The sequence below is a fragment of the Diceros bicornis genome, chromosome 8, assembly GCF_020826845.1.
Source record: "Diceros bicornis minor isolate mBicDic1 chromosome 8, mDicBic1.mat.cur, whole genome shotgun sequence".
Classification (NCBI taxonomy): domain Eukaryota; kingdom Metazoa; phylum Chordata; class Mammalia; order Perissodactyla; family Rhinocerotidae; genus Diceros; species Diceros bicornis.
The window spans coordinates 4,806,803-4,818,321 of record NC_080747.1 but is presented as its reverse complement, the minus strand read 5'-3'; the positions used below and the strand labels follow the sequence as shown (position 1 = coordinate 4,818,321).

Here is an 11,519-nt window from a genome sequence, read left to right as displayed (position 1 = left end):
CTTCAATCCTAGAAGTACCTCTTAGAAGCAAAGGTTATTTTTTCTCTTGTGTATAACAGGTACCTCAATCACTCAACTTTTCCCTAATGTAACTGAAGAATGGACGGTCCTATGGCGAGTCCAGACCCACCTTCTGCAATGGTGTGTGTTCTTGCTGTGGCTCCTGAGTGTTTGTGGTTCCCTTCACAGTCTGTAGGCGGACACGTCTGCCCCCAGCAGAGGCCCAGTCACAGGCCAGCCTGCGACTGCACCAGAGGGAGGCTGCTCTCCCTTCTGGTATGGAAGCTCATGTGTGTTGCGTGTACGTGTCAAGTACACAGCTTCAGGACTTGAGCAGAGAACAGGCAAGCTAAGTCATGCTTTCCTTAGTAAGGATCTCCTCCACCAAAGTACACAAAATAGTGATCAGAAAGTAGGAAAATAAACATAGGAGGGCTTTAATCCTCTTAAATAAAATTTAAACATTTAACATGTAAATTATACCCAGCATGCAGTCCTCAGATTTTGGGAAAGTCCATCTTACTAGGGGAAATACCGTCAGGTCATCAGTCACTAGTCCAGTATAGATTTAAACATTTCTACAAATAGATGAACAGAACAAGGCAAAAATAAATGATTTTGTCAAATTTGGTAATTAGCAAGATAAGGACTCTTGAAGTTCATGTGCTCATTTCACATCTCAAAAGCCAGAAGTCAATCATTTCTAGCAGCTAGATAGTAACTAATTATAAATGAACCCACGTATGTTCTCCACCGAAGCGGTCATCATAAAATCTGTCTTAGCATGAAAAACGTTTAAACGCTTGCCTTTCCTTCACTGAATGAAATGTAATGGGCTAAGGATTCCAGGTGCTCACCTGCTATGGTGAGATGCAGAAGACGCACAGTGCAGCTGGGTGCGGCCAGCTAGCCAAAGAGCAGGATTCCCAAAGACCTTTTATTCATTTAAAATGCTTGGACGTCACCAGAGTTTGAGCAGATACAGCCTTATTCATGATACTCAAGGGTCCAGTAGTGTCCCGTCGGCCTGTTCTGTAAGCATGTGGAACTACTCAACGTGTATTAAAAATCAATGAACAGACTCCCAACTTAGAGTTCATTAACGCAGTTGTGCAACTGGATTAACTTTCTGTTTATCCCACAGATTACTAAAGCGTTCCCACAAGGTTTGGGAAAAGGTCACAATATTCATAGATGAGAAAGGATGAACCAGCCTTTAACAGTAATAGCAAGTGATTACCAACAAACCCACTGAAACCCTTCAGAGGCAGCTACGCTTCCTTCACCACCCCTACCAGGGCAGGTCTCAGGGTGCGCCCGTGCAGCTTGTACCCCACTTTGTTAACTAGCGCTACCGTGCCCGGCTCTTTCCCCTCAACCGGGGTGTGGAACAAGGCCTCATGTTCGTAAGGGTTGAACTTGGCCCCTAGAGGATCCAGCCTGAGTAAGCCGTGCTTTGTGAACACCTTCTGGATCTGGACTTCAGTCATTACGAGCCCCTCGTAGAGATTCTTCAGGTGAGGGTTGTCATCTTTAATCTCTTCTTTTGGAACACACTGTGTTGCCTTCTCCAAAATGTCTGCAACCTCTAACAAGTCCTTGCAGAAGCCCTGAATGCCTGAATGAAGGTGAAGAAGAGCATCATTAGCATTCCACATCAACTGCACAAGGCAATTCACAATTGTAAGTCCTATTTACTTCACGCATAGGCTATTTAATGATAACTTTTCAAATCATTCATTTGCCCTAGAATTTCAATGGCTTGATTTAAAAAAAAACAACAAAACCTTTTCTGGGTTTAGACAAGAGATAATTAGCTATGAAGACAGGCAGCTGAAAATGTGCAAAACCGTCTCACCATCAATCCTGCTCCAGACTGAGAAACTGCACACTCCGAGGGAGCCCCTCATTCTGGCGGACACGACAGCTACCCCTCGGAAAGTGCCGGCCGCACGAGGCAGAGGCAGCTGCTGGGTAGGAGCTAATGAGCACGGGGCCTGGGGCCCCATCCCTGGCTGTTACTTAACTGCTGTGTGATCCTGGTCAAACTCTCTGGGTCTCAGCTTCTTCAGTTATAAAACAGGGATCACGACAGGACCTAACACACAGCGTGGTTGTGAGGATCGAAAGGTGATACACCTTTGAGTGCCTGGCCCACTGTAAGCACTCGGTAAATGCCAGCAATTACCAGGCACTGTGGGGGTAAGTTACCAAGACACACCCCAAGCCTTAACCTAAATCTGTGTTAACCTTAATCCAAACAGAGGAAATAACATATTAGAAAAGTCACTCAAAATTCAAGGCAGTGTATTACATAAATAAAGACGGTCTGTGGTTTCAAGAAAATGCTTCAGATGATGAACGGAAGTCAGGAATGACGAGCACTGAAACTGGTGTCTGTGTCCGCCAAGGCCCCAAGAGGGCAGCAATGGCGCTATCCCAAGGGCACTAACGTGACCTCGTTGAGTCTTTACAAGCTTCAAAGGCTCCACTTCACAAGAGGCAACACTTGTTTAAAACTTCACTCCCTTTCACAATATTTCCACCCTGCTGCTTTAAAAGGAAATAAAAATTTTAACCTATCCAATAGAAATGTGAGCATCCACTAGGGGTTAACGCTTGTCCTGGCTACTGGGAAACTGTCTGCCCTCGTGGAGTGTGTCATCAAATAATCAGTGTATAATCACACAAGTGACGGGGCCGGCCTGGTGGTGCAAGCGGTTAAGTGCGCGTTTTCTGCTGTGATGGCCCACGGTTCACAGGTTCGGATCCCGGGCGTGCACGGATGCACTGCTTGTCACACCATGCTGTGGCGGCATCCCACGTAAAGTGGAGGAAGATGGGCACAGATGTTAGCTCAGGGCCAATCTTCCTCGGCAGAAAAAGAGTGCCGGCATCGGGTGTTAGCTCAGGGCTGATCTTCCTCACAAAAAAAATGAAAAAAAAAAAAAAAAATCACACAAGTGACAAGTACAATGACAAATCACAACACTTACATGAAGGAGCATTCATGAGTGCTGAGGAAAGATTGTACAGACATATATAAGGGACTTCATTTAGACTGGAGACTCAGGGGAGGGTTCTGTGAACTGAGCATTCAAGGAACTGAAAGGTGGCAAGTCCAAAGGGGAGAGGCAGACCCACAGCAGCTGAAGGTTCCAGAGGGGGTAGAGGAACGGGTGAAGGTGTAACTGGTCAAACTGTGCTTTAAAGTCACTTGGGCCTGGGTGTGAAGTGGTGATGCAAAAGCTGAAGCTGGCGTGGACCAGAGCGGAGGCAGCAGGGGGAAGTGGATGAATGAAGAGATCAGCCACTCCCCACTCACTGGATGGGAGGGATGTGGGGATGAGGGAGAGGAAAGGATAATTTCAGATTACTGACCTAAGCACCGGGGTGCGTAATGGTGTCATTTACTAAAATGAGGAAGAAAGGAAGCACAAATAAAGGGGAAAATTAAGTGTAAAATACCCGTGAGAGATCCAGGTAAAGATGCCGAGTAAACAACAGGACAGATGGAACTAGAACTCCGAAGAAATGTCTGAGCTGAAAAGAGAACCTGGGTATGGATGGGTATGGATGCCCTTTAGACCCATCAGAGAGGGCAGGTCATCTGGGAGCACAGCAAGAGGACAGGGGAGGCCTGGCCCCGAGCCCTGAAGAACCCAGACGTTTGGAGGTCAGGCAGACAAGAAGCCAATGAAGGGCATCACCAGAAAGAGGAAGAAATCCAGGAGCTGAGGTGACAGCACCCAGCAACAAAAAGTGTTTCCAGAAGAGATCTGTTATCTGTGTTGATGTGGCAGCATGACAAGATCTGGATCTTGGTTTCCACTTGGCCTCACACCCACTTTGTCCTCGTGCCAAGTATTTAAGCTTTCACTGTGAGCCTGAGGCTCTTCATCTACAAGACGGGGCTAACGCCTGCCTGACAGTTCCGTGAGTACTCAGATGGTAGCCTTCTGTTTAATAACCACCACAAACAGATGTGGAGTCAGGAGCACTGGCCTCAGTGCCGGTCCATTACCTACCAGCTTTGTGATGAGAGACAAGTCATTTAAGCCTCAATGATCTCAACTGTAAGTGGGAAGCACAGTGACAATATCCAAAGGTGACAATGCAGACAGCATGTGAGGAGATCTTAAGTAACATCAATGTTACTGCTGGCATGGCTAAGGAAAACGAACAGCAGAGGCTGACCTGCTAGCATTATCGGGAGGCTCACAGCTTCATGCAGAGGCCCTTCATGTGGAGGAGCAGTAAACACGCTCCTTCCTGAGGGAATCACGCTGACGAGCCTGAATGCCAGTCACAGAGCCACCGTCTGCCCCTTACAGGCAACTGTACTGCTGACCCATCTTAACAACTGGAGGAATCAACCAGCAGACTCCCCACTCCCCAACCTGCTTGATTCTGCTGCTTGATAATCGCATACGCACCCCACCCCCACCTTCCTTGCCCCATATTTTTCAGGATCAATATCATATAACGTTTCAAGTTACCATATAATTTTGCCTCCTCCACCAATTTTTGGCTTCTCTGCCGCAAGTTCTCAGTATCTGCCAAAGCTCGCTTATATTTTTCCTAAAAAAAGAAAAAAAAGAAATTTACACAATAAAGTACAGAACAAACTTCATAGGAAAGCAAATCTGATATAACAAACTCCAAGTCAAAATACAAGTAACATCTATTATTTTGGAATCAGACAGTGCAGCTTAATAAGCAGAAATAAGTTACAACTATGTCACTATTTCCAACGCATGGGGAATAAGATGTCAAGGAATCATGTATTTATATAGCCCCCAAGGCCATTCTTACTCAAGTAGATAGCTATGGAAAGGACAAGAAAAATTTCTACTTTCTCGTGGTTCTGATGGTCTCATCGCCCCTCATGGAAGGACCATTCACTTCCTCAGCAAAATTCCCAACTAAGGGAACCCTAGAACCCTAGGCAGGGGCTGACGCACCTTGGCTCCTACACCTTGAGAACATTTAGAGCAACGAGCCTGGGTGGATGGTTTAGGCCTCTATCCCACCGAAGAGATAAAACCCCTTTGGTCTTTTTAACGTTGCCCAGATGTGGCTCAGTTCAAACATTTATTGTGTAATACTCATCTGAATTCTGGTATCTTCCTCATTTCTCACACTACTTTTCCTGTAATCACACTCATCTCCTGAGCATTTCTATTTTTGACACGTACTAAATGACTCCACAGAGGCCTCTACACTCCATCCTCCTTCAGGCGAGTGCAGTGCGGTGGCTGAGAGCAAGGCCTCCAAGGCTCAAAGCCTGGCTCTGCCGCTCAGTGGCTAGATGACCTTGGGAAGTCTACTTAACCTCTCTGAGCCTCAGTTTCCTTATCTGTAAACAGGGATATTAACAGTTGACTCACTGGGTTGTTGTGAGGATTAATATATATAAAGAGGTTGGAACAGTGCCAGGACAGAGTGTTTGATGATATCATTCTTAAGTCCTTAAAGAAGTTGATTTGTACCACCTATGCTTTTTCACAGGGGTAATAATCCACACCACTAACTAGTTCATAAGCTCCTACCTCCCCACAAAAGCATCACATAACCACACCCCTGCCCCCAACCCCTGTCTTTCCCAGCTTAAACAGCCACACTGAGTATTCCTCATTTGTAAAGACCATTTTAAGTGTTAATTCAATACAATCTATGTAGCATGTAAAGATGATTCTCACGACAGAACCCGAGCCACACAGGATTTGGGTTCTAGTCCCTTCTTCAGCAGTAACTTGCTATAGGACACAACCGTAGTCCTTGGACAAATGACTGAACTCCTCCGGCTTCGGTCTCTGTTGTCAATAAAACACGGAGGCTGGACAGACGTCCTCCAAAGAACATGGCGTTCAGCAGCCCGCGTCTCCCCATAGGAGCCTATGCGCCCTTACCATCGTCTCCTTCAGCTGCTCCTCCAACTTGGCTTTTTCTTCCAGGAGTATCTTCTCTGTAGAGGGAGGTTCTGTCTTCTGTTCACTGTGAGCCACGTCCTCTTCCAAGTTCTGGCCATTGTTCTTTTGTTTAGTAACTGTGCACAATAGCCGAGGAGAGGGCCTGAAGAAAAGTCCACACGCGAGAAATCAAGACTATGTTTTTCTTTCACGTGTTAAAGTCAGCTATATGATATCAGCAATTTGAGATAATTTAAAACTATTTGCTATTGGCTTGTGGGGGAGAAACAATTTATCTTAGTTTAATAAAGGGAAATTGTATATGATGTATAGAAGCTATTTATTAAAAATATTCTGCAATACATGCCTAAACTAATGTCAGTGTACCAAGGCCACACTACTAACCTCCTCTTCTGTCCATTCTAAACACCTCCTTCTGAGATATGCTCATCCAGACCCCACCACACATTTATGGAGTAGCTACTATTAGAGGTGAGGCCCAGTGCTGATGCTGATTACAATGATGGATGGGGCAGAGATCTCACCCACAGGGTACTTACTGTCATGCAAAAAAAGATATCTATACACAGAGAACTATAATTTTGGGTTTAAAAGTGATAAAAAAGGAACCATCTGCTTTGGGAGGCTCCGAGTAGGAGAAGATTTCTAGCTTTGGGGAAATGGAAGACCACGAAAGGCTTTGTGCAGAGGGGCTTGGAAGGATAGGTAAGAGTTACACATGAGGAGTCGGGAGTGGACAAGACAGACCCACTTCTGGAAGAGGGAACTGCCTGGACAAAGGCATAGAGGTAGGAAACATGGGGGTATGTCCAGGGGAAATACCAAGAGGTCCAAAACTAATACTGGAAATGACTGAAGATATATCCAATCAGATCCCTATGTGAAAAGGTTAAGTGATAAGCCCAAGGTCACAAAGCCATTAATGAATGACAGAATAGTCTTAAACCCACATTTCTTCACCAGGATCAGTGGAGCTCTTCTTAACTGTTATTGTCCAATCTGAAAATAAACAACATGCAATTTTCTTCCCAAAAAAAGAAAGAAAGAACACTGCCTCAATGAACAGAAAAGCTCTCAGTACACAAGAGTATATGTACAAGGATGTTTACAGCAGCACTGTAGTGACAAGCTGGAAACACAATGCTCAGCAGTAAGGAAATGGTTGAATAAACTGTCGCTTCCATAATCTGGAATATTATGCAGCTACCAAAAAGAACGTGTTTAATTGTCATCTCTTGGATACACTATGGGTGTATTGTGCAGTAAGAAATACACAAAACATGACCCCATTTTTGTAAACACAAACCAGAAACCCCCTGTATGTGTAGGGGTCTTACGCCTGTAGGGAGGAATGGAGAATCCACTAGTCTGATACTGAGGGGGTGGAGAGCAATAATCTTTTTATTGTGTTTTTATTTTTGTGATTTAAAGAAGCTAATTATCTAAAAACAGTGTGCTGTTATGAAGCCTGTCTTATTTCCTGGTTGTCCCGACCTCTGGGTGCGTCAGTCACAGCCTTTCTGCAGGTCAGCCCCGCAGACCCCTTCCTGAAGCACAGCCAACAGAGGGTCGCGCAGCAGCACAAGTGTCCTCAGGGATGCAACAGGGCCGGGCCAGGGCCCTGCTTGTTTGACGGAGAGGGAAACCGAGTCTCAAAGAGCTTGGTTACTCTAAGAGCTACGACTACAGTTCAGCTCTCTTGCCTCCCCTACTTGAGCCTCTTTGCGCAAAACCAGTTCTCAGAGAGAGAAATTAACGCTGACTTGGTGATCACTTTTCTGGAAATTAATTCCAGATACAAAACCACAAATTACTTGAGCAAAAAGCCCTATTTCTCAGGTATCCCGGGGGTTCCCTGCTCTGCTCCCCTACTTCGTTGTACATCATTTGTTAGGCGGGCGATCACACCCTAACCCCCGCTTCCCCGCCTGGTCCCCATCCACGTGACGAGCGAGCTCCTCGAGGAAAAGACCAGCTCCCGCTCGGCCCGGAGCGCCTTCTCCAACAACTCCCTCGGTTCCGGGCAGTTCCTCCAACAGAGAATATGCTAAGTACTTCCCAACCTGACTGAGGAGCCGACAGACAAGAAGAGGGGTGACCCCTGCGCCCTGGCAGTGGAGGCGCCGCGCCGACTAACCCCCTCTCCCCACGGCCCGACGGGCCCCGCGCCCTTCTGACTCTGACTCCGGACACGGCGGCGGCGGAGCTCGGGGCCGAGTGGGAAGGCCCGAGCGCCGCCGGCGGGCGTCTCGGCTCCACGAGGCTGTGCGCGCGCCCATGGCCCACACCTGGTCCCGCGCCGCCGGACCGCGCGGCCTCGGTCCCCCGCACCCCGGCCCCGCCGCAGGGCAGCCCTGCGGGGCGGCCTCGCCGAGTCGGAGCGGGAGACGGCGGGCCCGGCAGGGCGGCACCGAGGACCGCGCCCTTACCTCAGAGACAACGCGAAGGCCGGGAGGCTGCGCCGCGCCAGTCTCACGCACCGAGCCGCCATGACTGCCGCCGCCGCCGGCCCTGCGCACGCACCGGGCATGCGCAGAGGCCGCTGCCCGCCCCCTGGGGCCACAGGCCACGGCGCAGACTCTGTGCCTGCCTCCCCGCCCAGCTGCTTCCCTCAGCCAATCCGCGGCCGCTTCTCCTCTAATGGACAGACAATAGTCACCAATAATTGAGGGTCACGGCGGAGCACTCCTCCCTCGGTGGGCGGGGTGTGAGGCCTTCTGGAGCCCCAGAAGGCGAGAAGGTGAAAGGTGAGGGGAACAGCGGGAGGAGACTTTCCGCGGGCGGGGCGTGGTCAATGGAAGGACCAATGGAGAGAGAGCATGGGGGCGGGGCGGGGCACCGGAAGTGCGGATGTGCAGCGCCGGCCAGTCTCGCTAGCAGGTTTGCAGCGAAACTTTCGCTTTTCGAGCCGCTCTTGGCTCTGGAGTCGGCTCGGGGCCGGGCAGGCGTTTGTTCTGTTCTCCCTCACGGCCCCGGCTCCTGGGACGGGGCGGGGCGCACAGCGCTCAGTGTCGGTTAATGCAGATGTGCTGAGGGCAGAGCACATCAGCGCGCTTCTGCAGGTCCCTAGGAAACGACGGTCCACAGCCTTCGGGAGGCTCCACCCCTCGGGCTGGTTGCTCTGCGGCGGTGACGGAGGGGGAGAAGGGGCAAGCTGGTGGTTAGAGGGGACTCCAACATAAAACAAAACCTAGAAAGCAAAAGGGACAAAATGGTAGCGTTGATGTTGGATGATGGGAATGTGGGTGTATGTTGGTTTTCTTTGCACTTTTCTGTCACCTTTAGTTTTCTCCGAATAAAACAAAACATAAGAACAGCACCTAGAAAAACTTCGGCGACCAAGCTAAAGCTTATAAACGTATTCATTAATCTGACAAAGGTCAGTGCTAGTGTATCACGTGCCACGAAGAAGCCGAGGTGCTGGAGGAGGAGGTGCCACTTGTTCTTATATCGGTTAGCTGCTGTCCCTCTGGCAAGGCGCCCCCAGGAGCTCTGGTCTGGCTCCTGCTTCAGCTGCTTCGCCTGCAGTCCTCTCCGCCAAGGAGCGCTGGAGCCCGTGGTCTCCCCAAGATTCTAGCGCTGGAGTCCGTGGTCTCCCCAAGGTCCCAGGGCTGGAGCCCGTGGTCTCCCCAAGGTCCCGGGGCTGGAGCCCGTGGTCTCGCCAAGATGCCAGCGCTGGAGCCCGTGATCTCCCCAAGATCCCAGCACTGGTGCCCGTGGTCTCCCCAAGATTCTAGCGCTGGAGCCCGTGGTCTCGCCAAGGTCCCAGGGCTGGAGCCCGTGGTCTCTCAAGTGGAGTGTTGTTTGTGTGTCCCACTTGTGAAGACCAAACCTCTATTATTCCGCTTTGCTCCCATTAAAAGGATTCATAATGTTGAGTGAACACTTACTCTGTGCCAGGCCTGTGCCAACTGCAGGAGGAGGCAAACAGCTAAACCCAGAATGTGGGATGTTTTACCGGACAAATGACCTAGTTTATTAATTAATGAAGGGCCTGGAGAAAAAAAAAGGAAGTAGGACTGTTCTAGAATAAAACCGCTTAAAAGACAGGACCAAATGGAATGTTATTTGGATCATGATGGAGCAAACCAACTCTGAAAAAGACATTTGCAAGACGGTGGGAGAAATTTGAATATAAGCAGTATTAGATGATAATAAGGAGTTATTGATACTTTTATTAGGGAGAGAGAATGGCCTGATGGTTAGGTAAAAATGTCCTAAATGTTTAGAGATGCAAATAGAAGTATTTACAGTAAATTGCCACAGTGTCTGGAATTTGCTTTATAAATACGCTGGTAAAAAACAAATGAGGATTGGAGAAACATAAGTGGCAAAATGTTGGTAATGGCTGAAACTGAATGATAAATACTGTGGGAGTTATGACTATCTGCTTTTGTATATGTTTGAAATTTTCTGTAATAAAATTTAAAACAGTGTCATATTCCTCCTTGGCTGTGACCTTGGGCAAGTCACTTAATTGCTATGAGTCTTGATCTGCTCACCTGTAAAACTGAGATCATATCATCTATTGTGAGGTTTAAAAGAGATACAAATATTCATGTGCTAACTCTTCTTGGGGCTCAGAGGGAATCAGATGGGCATCCTGCTGTAATAGCTCATGGTGCAGCATGAAGACAATCAACAGAGTTATAGACGCTGTGTCCCAAGACAGAGACAAGCACGGGTCACCACAGTGGTGATGCCACGCTTGGGACGCTCAACCACCAGTTGGTCCAGGCCAGCCAGGAGGCCAAGCCCTGGATCCCTATCCAAAACGATGGATTTCTCTGAACAGAGGCCTGTGTGTGCTGCCACCTCGTGGCCACATTGAGAACTCCAAAGGGAGCTGGGGCTGGGGGTACAGAGGTGTCATTTTGCCAACGCTCTTGGGAGCCTGCTCAGGTAGTTCCCTGAGGTCTGGAACGTCGTTACCTCAGTGCTAGTCATCTCCACGTGGAGATGAAGCTGCCCGGATCAGCCCGCAGAACGCACTTCGGCAAAGGGCATGGGTGGCGGGGTCAGGGGGTACCGGAAGAGAAAGCTAAATGGCACGTGGTGTCCCCAACAAGGATGGGGTGGCGTTCAGAAAGGAAGACGTCCTCAGGAGGAGGTCATGCAGATGGCTCGACAGCATGTTGGCCGTGGGTGTGATGCTCCTAACAGCCCAGTCCCGGGGTGCCAGGCCCTGTGCAGATCCTCTTGCGGGTCAGCCCGCAGAGTGGGGAGGAGGGGACAGGGCCAGCCAGGCTAGATGACTTGCTCAAGGTCACACAGGTGGAAAAAGACAGAGCTTTTGTATGTTTTTCCCAACTAATCCCAGCTTCTACGTGACTGCAGGCTGAAGCCAGGACCTGAGTCTGCTCCAGAGAATCGGCTACTGCCACCAGCTGCATTATTATTGTTATTATTGTCCCTCAGCAGGGGCATGGATTTTCATCCTTTTATCCAACTCTGAAATAAGCAAATTAAAAAATATATATGGGTCCGACGGGTGTGGTAGACAGAATTCTAAAGATGGGCCCCAAGAGACCCACTCTCGGGTTATTCAATCACACTAATCTAGGAGCTGCTGGGAAGGGACTTTGC

The 11,519-nt window shown here is 48.9% G+C and overlaps 1 protein-coding gene across 1 annotated transcript; it reads right to left on the bottom strand.

Moving 5' to 3' along the window:
• Positions 1–413: 413 nt before the first annotated feature.
• On the bottom strand, positions 414–8,463 carry GRPEL1 (GrpE like 1, mitochondrial). The gene is made up of 4 exons (XM_058546674.1): positions 8,363–8,463; positions 5,913–6,075; positions 4,500–4,581; positions 414–1,618 (listed from the first exon to the last, which is right to left on the bottom strand). Exons 1-4 carry the CDS (start codon positions 8,461–8,463, stop codon positions 1,272–1,274), a joined length of 693 nt encoding a protein of 230 aa, XP_058402657.1. The 3' UTR covers positions 414–1,271.
• Positions 8,464–11,519: the final 3,056 nt, after the last annotated feature.

Excerpts from the sequence above, each read along its gene's own strand:
- GRPEL1 (XM_058546674.1), bottom strand. The coding sequence starts at position 8,463 with ATGCCCGGTGCGTGCGCAGGGCCGGCGGCGGCGGCAGTCATGGCGGCT. Across the intron at positions 6,076-8,362 it reads GCCTTCGCGTTGTCTCTGAG|GCCCTCTCCTCGGCTATTGT; the intron begins GTAAGGGCGCGG and ends ACTTTTCTTCAG. Across the intron at positions 4,582-5,912 it reads AGCAGCTGAAGGAGACGATG|GAAAAATATAAGCGAGCTTT; the intron begins GTAAGGGCGCAT and ends TTCTTTTTTTAG.